We start from the raw sequence: 18432 nt of genomic DNA, 5'->3' as shown, positions 1-18432 counted from the left end.
ACTTTGAATCTTGAAGAAAGACAAGATTATTTGGTGGAAATATATATGTCCGATGCTATAAATAAAGGGCCTTAAAATAAAAACCGGTGAAGTAGTTACTCAAAAATAATATATATAGTAACGGTACCGTACTATACCAAAACTCATATATCATATTACGTGACCATACCATAATAATTCACATGAAGTTTATCTATGAATATGTCATGACAACTTACATAAAAAATACATGCTATGAAATCATTATGTTCGTTTCAATTCTGCTACAAGTATCCGGTGTTGGGTACCTATTGGGGAATTGGCTGACGTGGTACTAACCACGTCAACTGATATTATTAGGAGGAAATAAACGATTTCAAGCAAATCAAACCCACCATTCCAAACAGCACCAAAATGGGATCTCATAGGCAAATCCTTCATCCTAGAAAAAAGTTGTTGTTTGTAAGCTTTATTGTTTTTTTCCTTTTTTTTTTTTTTTTTTTTTTATTATCTTCTATGGCCTAGTATTTGAAACCACATAAAACCATGGACAAGAAACAATCCCGCAGTCTCATTCTGCTTCTCCATCTGGACAAGAACAAGTTCCTGTAACAATGTTTGGTTGCCGAGAAAACATAGGGAAATCACGCAATAGTCCGTAATAGTGTGTTTGGTTGTCGAGAAAACTAAGGAGAATCATGCAATAGTCTGCAATAGTCCATAACAGTATGTTTGGTTGCCAAGAAAACAGAGGAAAATCACAATAGAATATCCTACAAATATGAGATTCAATACAACCCTGCATATCTGTTCGTCAGCTTCGTGTGGATGTTTCCGTGTGCATGTGGTTGGAAAAATATTGGATGAAATAAAAGCAATGAAATAGAAGAATATTCTCATAAAGATGAAGGTGAAAGATGGAAGGAGAAAGTGAAGATGGAAGTGAGCTCTTGGGAGAAAGGGGGATTTGAGTGGGAAGGAGGAAGACGAGGGAAATTCTAAAATGGGAGAAAAGGGAAAGACAAAGGGAAAAAGAGCAAATTTTACATGTGGATGGACGTGTACGCGGGAGGCTCTCAACCACGGGTGCGAGTAGAGTTTTTGTTTTCGTTTATGCTCAAGTCACACATTTATACTATTTTGCCATGTGATGTTCTAACATTTATTATGCAATGTGAAAATAAATATTTTGAGTAATAATATAAAGCTCAGAAACTTTTAATAAAATACAAGATTAATTAAAGCAAGACGGCCATGACTTACCTTGATACATGAATTACTAGTTGATAACGGCAACAGTATCACTTAGAACCTAAATAAAGGATTAATACATTTTATGAGATTTAAGAATGCCATCCTTTTGCAAAAGAAAATCGAATCCAGCACCCTTTTACAACACTATACTTTAATTTGCATTTTTTGAACCTCTAGGCTTCATATAAAATACTCTCTACAACTAGCCAATTTGTGTCCATACTCCTCCAAAACCAGTGATCTAAAATAACTAGTAATACAAGGTTTTGATCAACTTATTAACGTGTGTTCAGCCATATTCAATCCAACAACAAAACATTAATTTATCTAAAGTTAATTCCGACTAAAACAACAGGGTGATAATTACCTTCGCCAATTTATCACAACAACGAAACCACCATTAATTACCTCCATTGCCACCAACATGCTACTACAAACTTTTAATTATTTCCCTTGCAATGTTGAGAACAAGAAGACTACTCTATCCCTCTACAAAAACTTATGGCCACGAAAAGATCAAAGGTTACGTTGAATCATTTTTTTTTTTTTTTGAGATTATGCCAAGTTGATTGGCTACGTACTCACACAGTGATTATAAAGACTCTTCATAACATATACTCCTCATGACAGGAACTAGTCGATACATCAAGAAAGATTATAAACAAATGGTGAATGGAGAAATCAAGCCAGTATAATATCTTGCAAAATAACCCTAAACTTTATAAATCCCTACAACTAGGTAGATGTTATCGCGTGCTTCCATAGTACGACATTCTCATACATTAGAAAATGTCTAACTCGCTCAGTAATATTTGAAATAATTCTTGGCTAGAAAAACAAGATTGGAGGCTGAAGTGCATCTAAGGTTATACTTAAATCAACTATTTTAGAAATGTTTGAAAGAAATTAGAGACGAACACTGGAAATTACTAGAAGATCAATAATGTATATAATCATAATCATTCTTATCCATGCTTTGGATAAAGTTTCAGTTGCTTGTCAGATACATGGCTATAAAATGAACACGTGAGTTTCATATCTTCAATCTAAACATACAACAAGACCTCAATCACATCTCTTAGAATAAAATAAAACCCATCTTTAGATTTGTACAAATCGAAACATATACCTCGTCACATGCTAAGTCAAACCGCAAAAGAGATACTTATTCCACACTAAACGTTCAGAATTATAAACACTTCATACTCATAGAAAACTACTTAAATGGAAAACACCTAGAGAGAGAGCTTACTAGAACATGAAAAATGAGAGGGGGGAGGGAGAGAGAGAGAGAGAGAGAGAGAGCGATCCCAACAAAAAACATGAAATGAGAAGAGAGAAACTTGTGTGTTTTGAGGGCTTCGATTCGTGCTTATTAATAGGAGGAAAATCGCATCGTTCCAATCGAATATCCGACATCTCCAGAGTTATTTTGCGCTTCTTATAGTGATGGGGTCGACACCTAAAAATAACCTTTGAGCTCCTTGTAGCAATTATGTGAGAGGGAGAGGGAGAGAGAGAGAGAGAGAGAGATGTTGGCCAAAGAAGAAAAGTTGCAGAGAATGAAGGCAAGGAAGAAATGGGGAAAGAAAGGAAATGGCAATGTTAGGGGGGGGGGGGGGGGAGGGGAGGGGTTGTTAACTAAAAGAAATGGGTTAGGTATATGGGGTAGATAAAACCTTTCAAACTGAGATTTTTGAGATTTTTTTCTTTTAAAGAAGAGGACCGTACCCAAATTTTATTGATAACCCTCACTTAGGGCGGAGGAAAATCGTGGTTACATCCAGATGCATGGGGGTTAAAGATTTTCAACAAAAAAAACCAAAACCCAGGCATCAAAAGAATTAAACAACCCGACCACAATACAAAATAGTCATCAATGCTCATAATAAAATTACATGACCAAGAAAAAGTAAAACGTAACGAAAGGCACCTGCAAAAGGAAAACACCAACAAGTAATATCAACTCAAAATAGAAATTACTAGTGGAAACTTACTTGAACCGCAGCTAGGGAAAACCAATTCTATCTATAAGAAGAAGACCTTGGATGTGACCGGTCAAGTTCTCGCTATTAATGGTCCAATCCATATTCAAACTCTCAGCTCCCTGCTTGGCAAAAACATCTGCCACGACATTACTCTCCCGAAAAACATGGGTCAAACGATACTCCACGCAACCCAAGAGACCCTACAACTCTTCCCAAAAATCTTCTAAGTACCAAATATTACAAGCTCCTTTTGTAATCCAGTTAACAAGTCATTGCAAGATTGTCTCAATCTCAACCCTGCCAAAACCTAATTGAAAACACCTTTGAACCTCTTCTAAGAAGCATCTCAATTCAGCAAAGTTATTAGACCCCTCATCTAAGAACACAAAATAAGCTGCATGCAATCTACGACAACTATCACGAATCACCCCCAGCACCCGCCGGCCCAGGATTCCCTAAGCTACTACCATTCGAGTTCATCTTCATCCAACCTTGTGGAGGCCGGATCCACCTAATCACATGAACTTGCCTGGGTTTGGGAAATAAAACGTGTATCTCCAATCTCTGTAAAATAGCAACATCATGGGAAGAGATCTTAGAAACTTTGATAACTAAAGAAATAATCCTACGAATCTAAAGCTTAATAACATGCCAAACCAACTGAACTAACTCTACCTTATCCTCAAACCGAGCCTTACAGCGCCTGTCCCAAAGCTTCCAAGAGACAATAAATAGAAGAAGACAAAAAATAATCCATAATTGAGAAGACTTTCCAGCATGGCGAAACCAGAAATTAGTTTGCTTCTTCCACGTCTGAAAAACACCCATATGAGCACCTAACTGGGTGATGGAAGCCTCACTCTGACTCAAGTGTTTATGGTGTGTTGGGTGATTGAATCTAGGGTTGTCTCAAGGCAACACCAAGATCCGATTGGTATGATGGTGAAAATTAAGACAAACTCGGGTTAGCACTTAATTCTTGAAAATTAGGGTGACAAAGCATAAGCTTCACTTTTATTGAAAATAACATAATGCCTCAATTAGAATGCAAACGCGAAATAAATAGTACTAGGGTTCGGCTAGACTTCCCTCACTTATTCCCTCTAACAACTTTTTTGAAATTTAAAATCATAATCCAAAAACAAGTCAAACTTCTAAAATTAAGGAAACAAGCCCAACAACTCCTAAAATAAAGGAAACAAACTCAAACAAATTAACAAATAGATAATCTCTCTAATTTGAAGGAGATATTCGGTCAATCCTTTAGCAACCGCCCAATCCCCTAAAATCAAAGGGTTTGCCTCATCCCCTAAGTTCAAGGGATTTACCAACCAACCCCTAAAATCAAGGAATTGGCTAACAACTTGATCCTCCTCTAGTTGATCTTGTCTTGGGCGCCTAAGGACCCATCACTCGAGCCATGCATGCACCCCAATGCCACCCTTCTATCCTCAGCACGCCTAGCCCTCCTAGTGACATTACAAATGGCCCTTTCTGAATCTCCATCAATCCTCCCCTTAAAGACCGACCTTGTCCTCAAGGTCCAAATCTGAGAATTGATCCTTGGGAACTCGAACACTTTTCCATGTAGCATATTCGGTTGGGAGCCTCCTCCATTGAACCAAGTCTTCAGTTGCCACTTGGCCACCCTTCCTCAAATACTCCCTAAAGTCATTAGAAACCTTGGCCCCTAACTCCATCTCCATGCCTCTATCTTCCACTTCATGTACCTCACTCAAGCCATTCAATTGGGAGGCCAATGTGATAGAAAAACATTGCCCCTTATCACAATAGCTTCTCCATCTCATTAGGCCCTACAGCCTTACATCCCCCTCTTCCATTCATCCTGATGGTCACCCATTTGCCCCCATCATAAACTCCATAGTCATTTTTCTATTGTCCGAGACTATCTTCCCTAGCTCCTCTGGCCATTGCACACCCAACACAATGTCCAACCCCACAATAGGCAAAGAATATAAATCCACTACAATTTTAAGGCCTTGTGTTTTCAAACATACTTTTTTAAATACTTCTCTACACCTCATCTTCTCCCCACTAGCTACCTTGACTTCGAATGGACTAATAGAAGTCATAGGCACCCCCAAGCTCTCGGCCACTTTAGAGTTGATGAAGTTTAGAGATGAACCATTATCAACAAGAACCGTTACCTCCATCTTGCCAATGTATGCTTGCGTTTTCATCGTTCTAGGCCCCACAACACCCGTCAATGCATGGATAGAAATTTGAGGATCTCCCCTTATGCCTTCATCTTGTTCTTGATCTTCTCGCTCTTGCTCTTCCTCCCTATGTCTTCCTCTTCCTTCGACTCCATCTCTATAAGAAAAATTTTCTTAACTTTCTCATTATGAACCTCTCATTGCAATTGAAACAAAGCCTCTTCTCTCTTCGTCATTGCATCTCTTCCCAATGTAGCCTCTCACTCCATCGGGTAATGATTTGGTTCCACTTGATGCACTTCCACTAGGACCTCCCGGTGAGAAGTCCTCACTAAAAATTTGGTTTGCATCAAACTTGGAAACCTTTGGGGGTAGTTTCCTCACCTCCAAGCGGCTATTCTTCCTAAAATCTTGGAGTTGATCTTCCTTAATCCATGCAACCTCCAAGGCTTGCATCAAGGTCTTCAACTTCTTAAGTTTTACCTCCGCCGCCAACTCACTTTTCAAGCCGCCCACAAAGGTCCCGATGAGGGCCTTCTCCAACCACCCATGTGCTATAGTGAATAACTATTCGAACTCCTTTTGATAATCTCTTAAAGATCCGGTTTGCTTGATCTTTGAGAGAGTCTCATGGTAGTACAAATACTCGGTTGGCCCGAACCTCCTCCATTTCAACTCCCTCCTTCGAGCCCTATAGGTCCTCCTCATCCATTACCACCATTAGTTGGCCTCCCCCTCAAGGAAGTAGGCAGTATAGGACACTTTAGCATGGCTCTCCATGTGATTGTACTCGAAGTATTGGTCTACTCTACTAATCCAAGTACTCAAGTCATCACCATTGAATTTTGGAAAGTCCATCTTTGGCTTGAGAACTTCCCCCGTACGTGCTCCTCTCCTTTCATCATGGTCTCCTCTTTCTTCACTTTCCTCAGTTGATTCCTTATGAGTGCTTAGAGGAATCTTGAGAAGAAGAATTCGAGTCATCCACCCTCCCTCAGCATTGGCTTCTTCTAGATCCAACGGAACCCTCCGGACTATGGGCTCTTCTCCTATGGTGCCTCCTCTCTCCATTCCTCCTTAGATCCACCAATTGGTGGAGTACCTCCTTTAACATTCCAAGCCGTTCATTGGTAGCAGTGTGTTGTACCTCTAAAGTGGCTTCGAGGTTCTCAATCCGCTTCCTATGAGTTGGTTGTCGATTGGTCATGGCTTCCTCTCTTTGGGTTGGACACCTCCCAATGAAAGCACCAATGATAGAAGCCTCACTCTCACTCAAGTGTTTGTGGCGTGTTGGATGATTAAATCTAGGGTTGCCTCAAGGCAACACCAAGATCCAGCTTGTATGATGGTGAAAATTAAGATTAACTCAGGTTAGCACTTAATTCTCAAAAATTAAGGTGATAAAGCATAAGCTTCACTTTTTTTGAAAATAGCATAATGCCTCAATTACAATGCAAACCCGAAATAAATAGTACTAGGGTTTGGCTAGCCTTCCCCCACTTATTCCCTCTAACAACTTCTTTTGAAATTTGAAATCACAATCCAAAAAAAAGTCAAAATTTTAAAATTAAGGAAACAAATTAACAAATAGACAATCTCCTTAATTTGAAGGAGATATTCGGTTAATCCTATAGCAACCGCCCAATCCCCTAAAATCAAGGGGTTTGCCTCCTCCCCTAAGTTCAAGGGATTTGCCAACCAACCCCTAAAATCAAGGAATTGGCTAACAACTTAATCCTCCTCTACTTGACCTTGTTTTGGGTGTGTAAGGACCCATTACCCAAGCCATGCATGCACCCCAATGCCACCCTCCTATCCTCGGCACGCCTAACTCTCCTAGTGGCATTACGAATGGTCCTTCTTGGATCTCCATCAATGGGTCACAGTAAGACGTCAAGTTTGTCTCGCAAAATCATCAGTACACAGCACGTGGTTTAAATCTTCCATATGACCCTTGATACAACAATTGCATTTAGAAACCATAGGTATGCCAATATTCTTGATCTTATCATCAACACTCAAACAATTATAGGATGCCTTTCACAGCATGATAGAGATTTTCTTAGGAAAATTGTTATGCCAAATCCAATGAGCCCATGGTAAGGGAGGCGCTCGAATGCGGATATAATCCCAGGCACTTTTAGTAGCAAATTTACCATTATTATCCTTCAGCCAAACAAGAACACCGTGTCCTAGCCAAAAACTGATATAACTAAAGAGCTTTACTTTGACCCACTAGGCTTTCCAAAAGGGGAATATCTCATCCGTCATCCACTCAATACTCTTTAATTTTCAACATAGGTTTCTCAAGAACTTGGTAATGAGCCCTAATAGGATCACCATCCTCTCAGTTATCATACCAGAAAGAAATATTACCCTCCTTAACCATTCATTTTGAATTATTCAGAACCTTTAGAATACTATGAACAATTGATTTCCAAAATCGAGTACCCTTATTAGGGTTTGGCAGGGATATATGACTACCATGAACATACTTTCCTCTAAAAAATTCAGTCCATAAAGACTGACCCTGAATGAGACTCCAGGCAAATTTCATGTGTAAAGCCTTCTGAATATCCCCAAAATCACAAATACCCAAGCCACCTTCCTATGCATGAGTACAAATATGTTTCCAGGCCACCCACTTCCGCTTACATTTGCCATTAGAATCACCCCAAAAGAAGGAACTAAGAAGCATATTCAAAGCCGTAAGCACCCCATTAGGAACTTGTAAAACAACAAGAAGATGAGTGGTCATACTTGACAAAACATGGCGCAAAAGAATTACCTAACCATCAGTAGAGAGCAATTTCATTTTCCACCTTGCAATTTTCTTATTTACTTTCCCAAGCAACTCACCAAAATCATAAACCTTAAGCCTACCAACGACAATAGGAACACCCAAATACTTAAAAGGAAAGGAACCATCCGAGAAACCTGTAATACGGAGAATAGAGAATTTTCTAGAAGCAGGAATCTTCTTAGAGCAGAAAATAACACTTTTATCTTTACTAAGAGCTTGGCCTGTCGAAATATCATAAACATTTAAGACCTCCATCAAACCTTTCATAGATTGTTTTCCACCATTAGCAGATATAACAATATCATCAGCATACATAAGGTGGGAAATAAGAGGAGTATCTCTAGCTTGAGTAAATTGACCAATTTTACCATGCTGAAATGCCTCCTTTAGAAGACGAGACAAAACTTTTTGCATAATAATAAATAAATAAGGCGAAAGATGGTCTTCTCGCCTCAAACCCCATTCACTTTTAAAGAAATCCAAAGAGGTGTCATTCATCATAATAGAGTACCGAGGGGTTGAGATAGACAATTTAATCAGATCGCAAAACTGAGAAGAGAAACCAAAAGATTCCAAAACATGTAATAGAAAACTCCAATTCATTCGATCATAAGCCTTAGACATATCAAGTTTAACCAAAACATTACCCCCCATGAGACTTTTTATTAATAGAATGAACCATTTTCTGAATAAGACTAATGTTTTCAAAAATGCTATGCCCAGGAGTAAAAGTCCCTTGCTTATGAGAAATCATCTTAGAAAAGAGATTCGTCAGACAACCCACAATGATCTTAGCACAAATCTTATAAATCACCGAGCAAAGACTAATAGGCCCAAATTTATCAAAACCATTAGGCTTATCAACCTTGGGAATCAACACAATAAAAGATGCAGTATAAAATCTGGGAAGTGAATTATTTTGAAAAAAATCAGAGATGGCTTCCAATAAATCATCTTTAACAATATCCCAACAAACCCTGAAGAACCCAAAATCAAAACCATCCGGACCCGGATTACTATCAATATGAATTGTAAAAAGTGCATCCTTAATATCCCCAATGGAAGAGATACTATAGAGAATCAAATTTTCATCTTTAGTAATCACAGGAAGCATCAAATCCCCTAAGTTGGGTAACTCACAACTACTGCTCACCCTAGAAAAAAATGGAAATATTCAATGGCCGCTTGATGAATTTCAAGCAGAGTTTTTAAAAGAGTACCATCCGCCAAACACATATCAGTAACCCTTTTGTGATATTTGGCATTCAAGTAAGTATGAAAAAACTTAAAATTTTGATCTCCATCTTTAAGCCAACTTTTCTTGGCCATATGAGAAAGACCAATGTCTTCTCAACCCTTCCAAGTTAAAAGCTCCAAATTAGTAGCTAGGAGATTATTATCATCCTCAACTGAGAATGAGTTTTGAATGCGAGTTTCCAAGCTATCAATATGAGTCTCAAGATCACTAATAATAACATTAGTTCTCCCAAAAACACACTGATTCCAATATCTTAACGATACCTTCATCCTTTTCAACTTAAGAGATAATTTACATAACCCAAAACCAGTTCCCTCTTAATTCCACACCCCTTCGACAAAACTAAGAAAATCAACATGATCAGTTCACATAAATTGAAAGCAAAAAGAACTAGGGTCATACCTGAAGGGATCGTCACCCATTTGAATCATTAAAGGAGAATGATTCGAAGTAGTACGGGACAAAACATGAGAAAACACATTAGGATAACAATTAAGAAAATTAGTATCAATAAAACATCTATATAACCTTGCCCAGCTGGGAGCCAAGCCGCTTTGACCATTGCACCAAGTCATCCTTGAGCCCTTGGAAAACATGTCTAGGAGACCACAATTTTGAATGCACAAATTAAAGTCTTCCATCACTGCAAATGGTCGTGGACGACCCCCTCTACTTTTAGAGTCCACTTTGATAATGTTGAAGTCACCACAACGAAGCCACGAATAGTTACTGTTACCAGTAGCAACCAGGTCCTCCCAGAGAGTCTTCCTCTCTATCAGGTTGCATTTAGCATACACAATGGTAAGAATAAAGATAAATCCATTCTCCTCAACTTTCACTGAAACAAATTGATTAGACCCTGCCAACCATTGTATAGAAACCGATGCATTCCACAACAACCAAATTTTCCCATTTTGCGCTTCATTTGTGACAAAAAAAAAAAAAAAAGGTAATTCTCTCAGCTGTGTATTACTATTAGCTGTGTGTGACTGAGTTGTGGAGATTAATTCTATTCTTGATGATAATTGGTTTAATAATGATTCTCAGTCTCCTTTGTTTTATTCCAACATTTGAGATAATATTCTTCGTTTTAAACATTTCTTCCCTTTTAGTATCAACCATGTTAACGGAAAAGGTAACGCCTTGGCCAACAGTCTTACTTCCTTTAGATCAATGGGTAGCACGACTAGTTTCTCCTCCCTCTTTGAATTACTTAAATCGTGCATGTATGATCCCTTGCTTTCAGCATTAGTCTTTGCTCTTTCTTAATTTCCTTTCTTCAAACTGAATGTATTTTTCATGATTTGAAAGGTTATTTATAATTTTATAGAAGACTGGTTTCAGGATTTCCATTTATAACCCCTCCTTTATCATGTATAATATATTTTTCTGTCAAAGGATTTACTTCATAAGACTAGGAAGCCAATTTTATTTAGACGGCTATCTCCTCGATCGGCAGGTCGAGTTAAACAAAATTTGGATCGTAAGTGTAACACGGGCAATGCATGTTGCAAGTGATGATATTTCTTGGGTTTCTCATTGCAGATGATTGTGGAACGAAAGAACAAAAGCATGCATGCCAGATGATTTTCAGGGGATGTCCTCTTTTCATTAAGAATCTCGTTGGTGTTGGGAGAATGCCATTCGCGTGGCTCTGCGCAGAGTAGGTACTCTATATATATATATATGAAGAGCTATACATACCTTTTTGAATCAATTACCGCCGTAATATCATCTAAATTGCTGGGAAGAGAGAAACTACTCGACTTGCGATGCACAACCCAACCTTTATTTACAGACACATCCATGATCGAGTAACAACACGTACGTACGGAAGAAGTAAAGTTGCTGAGTTTAGGAACACTAGTGAGTTATGATCTTATAGGACCGAAATTGCCGGAGAAGCGCTCGAGCTGAGACCACAGCAAGCTTCCGAGTGAGAATCTGGGCCTATCCTCTGTGCCGCTGTTGGTCATGCTTCGGTTTGTTCTCGATGAGGAAGCCGCCTGAGAAGGAGCCCCTTCTTTGGATTTCTGAACTGCAAGGACTGATCCACCACTCTCTTTTTTTACTGCTTCTACTATGTTTGGATTCACATGATCATGCCCTGAGGCGTCCTTTATATAGAACGACCCAACTGCTCTCTCACCCCTTGTCCCGACCTCAACCGTTGATATTGACAGCGCATTCTCTCGAAGTACTCGTGTGATGTCCGACAGCAGCCCCATTCGGTTCGGAGTGCAGATCTCTAATCTCAGTCCCTGCATATGCGTACATAACATGTTACAACGCAGTACTTCATCAGATCGATTTCGTCTTACTTAATGTGATATAGCCCTCAAAGCTATATATTGAAAAAAAAAAAGGGTTATTCCGTCTGAGATGCCTAAAATGAGACGCGAGAAGAAATAACTCTTTGAAATGGCAGTAAAGACTATAGAGTGAAAAAGCAGAGCCTCACGGCCGGACGTCATACATGCGACACTCTTCTCTCTATAGCTGCTATCAAGCATTGTGATAGCTTATGCCTTTCGCTCTCCGTATCCAAAGTGCACCCGTCCTTGTGCCGTATAAAGTACTCCTGTCACGTCCACATTTTAAGGTAAGGAAAACATTCATAGATAACACATTCAAATATTCGGGTCAACCCCATGAAGTAAAAACGAAGGTATCATTAATTAATATTATAGGGAAAAAAACATTCAAAGATATTGCTTGCTCATTTTTTGTTCTTCAATCGTTGATGTGGGTGCTCCTTCGAATAACTGCGGAAGAAGTTATTCATCCAAAGCAGAATGCATTCATTATGGGGAGACAAATTCTTGATTCAGTTTTAGTTACAAATGAATATTTGGAAAACAGGCTTAGAGAGGGAGTTCCTGGCATCCTTGTTAAGTTAGACATGGAAAAGGCTTTTGATCATGTCAATTGGAAATTTCTTTTATATTTACTCGGAAGACATGGCTTTGGAGAGAAATGGTGTGCATGGATCAAACATTGTGTCTCAACAGTTAGATTTTCGATCTTTGTGAATGGTTTCCCAGGCTGGATTTTTCATTAGTTATCGAAGTTTGAGACAAGGGAATTCCTTGTCTCCTTTCCTCTTTATAATTGTCATAAATGCTTTTGAGTAGAATGATTGATGCAGCTGTAAACAGAAATCTCATGTTAGGTTTTTTGGTGGGTGGAGTCTCTCCTAGTAGTATCAAGGTCTCGCATCTTTTGTTCGCTGATGATACTCTTATTTTCAGCGACCCTAATCATGACCGTCTTCGATCGTTGAGAGCTCTTTTGTTATGCTTGAAATTCTAGGCTTAGAGTCAACTTATCTAAGTCAGAAATTGTTCCTGTAGACTCTATCTCGAATTCTACGGACTTGGCAAACATTTTGGGTTGTAAGATCTCATCGCTTCCCATGAAATATCTAGGCCTTCCCTTGGGTGCCCTTTATAAATCTTTGTCGATTTGGGATGGAGTGATTGAGAAAATAGAAAGAATGTTAGTTGGGTGGAAAATAATTTATTTATCCAAAGGGGTAAGAATAACTTTGATTAAAAGTACGCTATCCAGTCTTCCAATGTATTTTCTCTCCCTCTTCCCTTTGCCCGTTGGGGTGGCTTGTAGAATTGAAAGAATCTTTCGTAGTTTTTTGTGGGGTGATCTTGGTGATGACAAGAAGCTCCATCTAGTAAGTTGGGATAAAGTCTGCTCGTCAGTTACTTGTGGGAGTTTGGGGATCCATAATTTGAAGCATTTTAATAAAGCTCTTCCTAGAAAGTTGCTTTGGAGATATCAATTAGAGAGGGATGTGTAATGGAAAAATATTACTGATGTTAAATATGGGAGGGCACGAGAGTGTTGGTGTTCTAATGAAGTTAGAAGTGTGTATGGTGTGGGCTTGTGGAAGTACTTGGTTGGGGGGCTTTTGCTAAACATTTTTCCTTTAAGGTTGGAGGAGGAGATAAGATTCGTTTTTGGCATGATCTTTGGTATGGGGAAATAACTCTTAACAATGCTTTTCCTTCTCTATTTAGAATGGCAAGAGACAAGGATGCCACTGTTGCTAATTTTGTATCTTTTTCCAATAATATTCTCCAATGGAATGTGAGATTTTTTAGAGATGTTCATGATTGAGAAGTGCCGATTATTAATGATTTTTTCAGTAGACTTTATGACATTAAAATGGTGTAGGGAGGAGAGGATAGAGTGTTGTGGAAACATGCTGGAAATTCAATTTTCTCTATCAGCTCTTATTATAAAGTGTTGACGTATCATTGTGTCAATCAATTTCTTTGGAAGTGTATTTGGAAATCCAAGGTTCTGACCAAAGTTGCTTTTTTCTGCTAGTTGGTGTCACTTAGGAAGATTCTAATAACGGATAATTTGAGGAAGCAAGGTATTATATGTCTGTAATGGTGTTATTGTTCAAGAAAAATATGAAGTCAGTTGATCATTTGTTTCTGCATTGTGAGGTCGCAAAGACTGTTTGGGATGAGATTCTCAACAAATCGGGTATTGCTTGGATGATACCCAAGAGAGTGGTGGATCTTTTGGCTTATTAGAAAGGATATATAGGCAGCCATCACATTGCTGATATTTGGAAGATGTTACTTCTATGTCTAATGTGGTGTTTGTAGCTAAAAAGGAATGGACACTATTTTGATGACAGAGCTCGCCCGTTAGGAGAATTTAGAAAGTTTTTCTTTTGAACTCTTTGTTTTTGGGCGTAAACTTTTGTTATGAATGAGATTCTTTAAATGTTTCATTTTTAGATCACTTTGTTAGTTACTAGTTTCATAGCTTGTATTTAGGTGTTTCTATTTGTATACTTCTAGTGTACTTGAGCTTTGAGCTGTGACTATCTAAATTTCTTATTTCTTATTTAAAAAAAAAAAGAAAAAACTGTTGCAGAAAAAATTGGTACGTGTAACCTACGTACCTGATCAGCCATGGAGGCCTTGGAGGCAACCGCTGCATGAAACACTACGTACTGCATGTCAGTCAGAGCACACACGGTGTCAAACAATAGCTTGGGACGGTCTCTACTCCTCACATTCACCACCGAGTACCCTTTCTCCTTGCAACTCTCTATTGAAACGTGGGTCGACACATCACAACTATTTTCCTTATGCTCCCCATCACAACCATGATGCCACTCATAATCTTTGTCCGCATACATCAACTGGTGGAGCCGCCGCTCCTTATGGGTCTGGCCCGTCACAGGAGCCGTCAACCTCAGGCTACTCCTCTCCCCGGCCTTCCCGTGATGGGCCTCCACCACGTTCCCTAGCTGTTCCTCCACATGGGTCAGCCGAATAGGGTCTCTAATGGGGCCCCCTTTGAACCCATCTTCCACGTTGAGTATGCAGGCCACACGGGTGTTGTGGGTCCACGCCACGGCGGAGGTGACGTTGCACCCAAGCTCGAGCAGCACCGCTGACATCTCAGACATTAGACCCGGTCGATCAGTCGCTGTCATCTCTAAAACCGTCTGCTCAGTCGAAGCGTGGCCCGATCTCAGCTCTCTCCTGCTCGGACACAGTGCCTGCAGGTTAGTCTCTACTGTTAGAACAAGAGAAATTAATAAATGTTCTGAAAATTAGAAGCTAGATGAAAACGAGGTAGAAAGGGGTGTGTGTGTTTGTCTATATATATATATACAGAGAGAGAGAGAGAGAGAGAGAGAGACTTTCTGAATGTAAAGAATCAGGCTTTCGTCGGTGATTTTGTTTCCGAGCTGGTCTGTCACGTGGAACACTGCACCACCATTAAATCCAAAGATCCACATGAATCAGGCGCTGTTCTAGTACGTGGGTGACTCATATATATATATGTAGCCAAGAAGCTGAGCATTTGATATTATCTTCTCTAATATAGATAAATGATAAAAGCAATAAATGGGATAACAGAGGCACTAAATATGCGTGGCACTGACCGTCCATGAACCATCCACCGTCTGAGGAAATATACGATTTGGATATAACAAGGTCAAGATCTGTCAAGACTTGGACCATCTCTAGTAGAATCCCGTGCTTATTTGCACTGTCAACCTGTAACTTGTACAAAATGAAAAAATAAATAAATAAAGGGTTTCTATCATAGATAGTTCGTTTTCTTGGTTTTAATTATAAAGACTGATCTGCGACCCTGTTTTACACGCGCGAAAGTAGAAAGAGCAACTGAGAAACATGAGTAGAGCCCTGAAATCAACTGCATTAATTCTAGGTAATTGACCTTACGTACTTACAGTTCCGGTAGTTTTGGGCTTAATATATGGACTTGTAGCTACGAGTTTTTCACCATTGGTGCCAGACAACAAAGTTGGTTTCCCAAAGGGAATATGGACTTCTAACATATGAATCATGATATGTATAATCAATGATGACAGTAAAAGCTTCTGATCTCTCTCTCACACACACCTGATATCATGTGCTTAATTAATTAAGTTCTTATGGCTTTTCATTTTATGGGACATATATATCGAAAACACATGCAACAGTACTCTGATTGATGGTATTTCTCGCATTCAGCTGTTTACACAAACTATATATGGCTGGAATTTCCAACGTATTGCATGCCGGGCATCTACTCACATCGAAAATTTAACAAAATGAGAGGAAGAGGAAGTGGATTTCTCATAATGAATACATGTCTATCGCCAGCCAAGATAACACGAAATCGAACCTTAACAAGCGTGCAGTCTTCGCATGCGTCATTGTCTATACAAATTCTGCGCCAGTAGTATCAAAGCAACAAAGTGAATCAGTACTGATTTATGTAAAATACGAAAATTTGATTAAAGAACTAGACAAAAGTACTCTTCTTCCTCGAACTTGAAGTCAATTTAGGATGAATATTGTGCTGTTCCACATGATGCATGTCAATTAATAATAATATATAGTACCTGGGAGGATAGATTCTTTCTATAAGCGATTCGAATTCCGGATCGATGTAGGGCTGGTAAATAATCTCCATCTTCTAATTAGCAAAGCAGCTATCTAATTAAAAGACAGCATAAACTCATGTTTAGATTTACATTACCTGTTATATAACCTTCAAAATTACATGACACACAGACACACATACATATATATAGACAAAGAAAACGTGCATAAAAGGATGATCAGGATATCGTGGAGGCCAGGGATAAGATCAGAGCCAGCCAGCCAGCCAGCCAGCGGAGGCTTGATTGCTTGTTGCTGAAGATAGAAGGATCAAGACTGAATATATGGGAGAGTCACACGGTACGTACAAATATGACTCTTTCATATTTCAGTACGTGCGACGACATAGCTTGATCCTTTCTTCGATAAGAAGAGAAGCAGACCCTTTTGTGTTTGTCTAGGATTGAAATCATTAGCCAAATTCATTGTTACTCGTGAATAATATTTCGTAGTTTGCAAGAGATCACCATGAGTTTTAAGAATTTATAAGCATATAACATACGTATTAGAATACGACAGATCGAAGACAAGAGAATAGAGGAAAAACGGATTGCTTAAAATTAAGAATTTGACTTCGAGAGGATAAGAAGAGTGATATCGGGATAAACAAATCAAATATCGATTAACTATAGGATAAAGATCAACAGAATTAGTGGTCATCCAAAACAAACACAAACAAGACGGCTAAACATTAATGAGGACTTGGATAATGATTTTTTCTTTTTTTTTTTTTTGGGGTAATTAATGATTCGTTGAATGGAAAAGAAAAGAGAGAGATAAAATAATGATTACCTGTTACATATGATCAGTTCCGATCAATATTATATATGTATATATATATATATATATATGTAACCGGAAACCTGCGAAATTCGGAGAGAAAGTGAGAGAGCAGAGGTAAGAACAAGGCTTCTATATATCTCTGATAAGTAGATGGCCATACGCGGAGGTATATAGGAACAGCTAGCGCTGAAGTTTGCCCGCTTTTTAGAACTCTTGGGATTTAATTAATCGAACCAAAGACCCCACATTAATTCATTTTATTGGTAAAAATGGTTCGTTTTCTGGGCAGAAAGAGGAGATCATGATGAAGACTCGTCATGTACTTGTGTAAATTGTATAACCTTTTAATTACCAACCCAACCACTCTCTCTCTCTCTCTCTCTCTCTCTCCAACCAGAACGTGTTGGCACATTTAATTGTTGAGTAACCTGGAGGGACTCGGACTTTCACTGCACACCAGCCACGTAACATATTCCTGCCCCGTGGAAATTCACCTTGCTGTCAAAACTCAAAAAGTGCGGCGACTCGCTGGCGACAGGTGTCATCTGTCAAAGAAAAACTCGGAAAAAAAAAAAAAAAAAAAAAAAAGTGTGGTTGGGAATCTGTTTCGGGGATTACAGGGTGTCTTTCTACAGTAAAAATAGGGGGTTTATTGGTTGGTCAACTTTTTTTGGGTTTTGGACTCATTCTTTAGAGTAGCGATAAATATATAATATTTTATACAATACTTTTTACAACATATTATAAAATAAAAATATTTTTATAAAATAATATTAATTTTATAAGATATTTTATAAAAATAATTTCTTTTAAATATTATTATATAAAATATTTTGTGTTTATCATTTTTTCATTCTTTAACCCTGAGTCATCTCCTCCCCTCTGGGATTTCGGATTCAGATTCAGATTCAATCAATCTGACGGCTGCAATAAGGAGAAACGTGTACTCAATCCCAGCTCATTTCCTGATCTTGTGGTGGGAGGAACGTACGTCAATTATGTATATACACATATAGGAAAATTGTACATCTCACGCACACAAGATTAGTTGTCTAATTAAGTAATGCGCGCTCATTGATTTTTCGAACTCAACCCTCGTACCATTTGTTCATTATTTATTATTAATTACTTGCTTCGGCCGATACTAGCTAGTTGATCATATTCCTCGTTAGAACTATATATTGATTCAGGGGCAACTTAAGTATCGTTCGAATAGTAAAATAAAATGAGATAAGTTGAATTAATT

At 38.6% G+C, this 18432-nt stretch overlaps 1 protein-coding gene across 2 annotated transcripts; it reads right to left on the bottom strand.

Annotated features, from left to right (window-relative positions):
• Positions 1–11142: 11142 nt before the first annotated feature.
• LOC121241279 (ACT domain-containing protein ACR1) lies at positions 11143–17395 on the bottom strand. Of its 2 annotated transcripts, XM_041138993.1 has the most exons (9): positions 17253–17395; positions 17196–17204; positions 16364–16457; positions 16144–16189; positions 15395–15509; positions 15149–15216; positions 14399–15004; positions 11936–12040; positions 11143–11720 (listed from the first exon to the last, which is right to left on the bottom strand). In XM_041138993.1, exons 3-9 carry the CDS (start codon positions 16432–16434, stop codon positions 11331–11333), a joined length of 1401 nt encoding a protein of 466 aa, XP_040994927.1. In that variant the 5' UTR covers positions 16435–16457; positions 17196–17204; positions 17253–17395; the 3' UTR covers positions 11143–11330. The 2 variants fall into 2 exon arrangements, with proteins under 2 accessions (XP_040994927.1, XP_040994919.1); XM_041138985.1 differs by lacking the exon at positions 17196–17204 and having other exon boundaries at positions 16364–16486; positions 17249–17387.
• Between the last annotated feature and the right edge of the window lie 1037 nt (positions 17396–18432).

The sequence above is a fragment of the Juglans microcarpa x Juglans regia genome, chromosome 1D (assembly GCF_004785595.1).
Source record: "Juglans microcarpa x Juglans regia isolate MS1-56 chromosome 1D, Jm3101_v1.0, whole genome shotgun sequence".
Lineage (NCBI taxonomy): Eukaryota > Viridiplantae > Streptophyta > Magnoliopsida > Fagales > Juglandaceae > Juglans > Juglans microcarpa x Juglans regia.
This window is presented reverse-complemented; position numbering and strand designations above follow the sequence as displayed.

Excerpts from the sequence above, each read along its gene's own strand:
- LOC121241279 (XM_041138993.1), bottom strand. The coding sequence starts at position 16,434 with ATGGAGATTATTTACCAGCCCTACATCGATCCGGAATTCGAATCGCTT. Across the intron at positions 15,510-16,143 it reads AAGACTGCACGCTTGTTAAG|GTTGACAGTGCAAATAAGCA; the intron begins GTTCGATTTCGT and ends TACAAGTTACAG. Across the intron at positions 12,041-14,398 it reads AGGCCTCCATGGCTGATCAG|GAGTACTTTATACGGCACAA; the intron begins GTACGTAGGTTA and ends TGGACGTGACAG.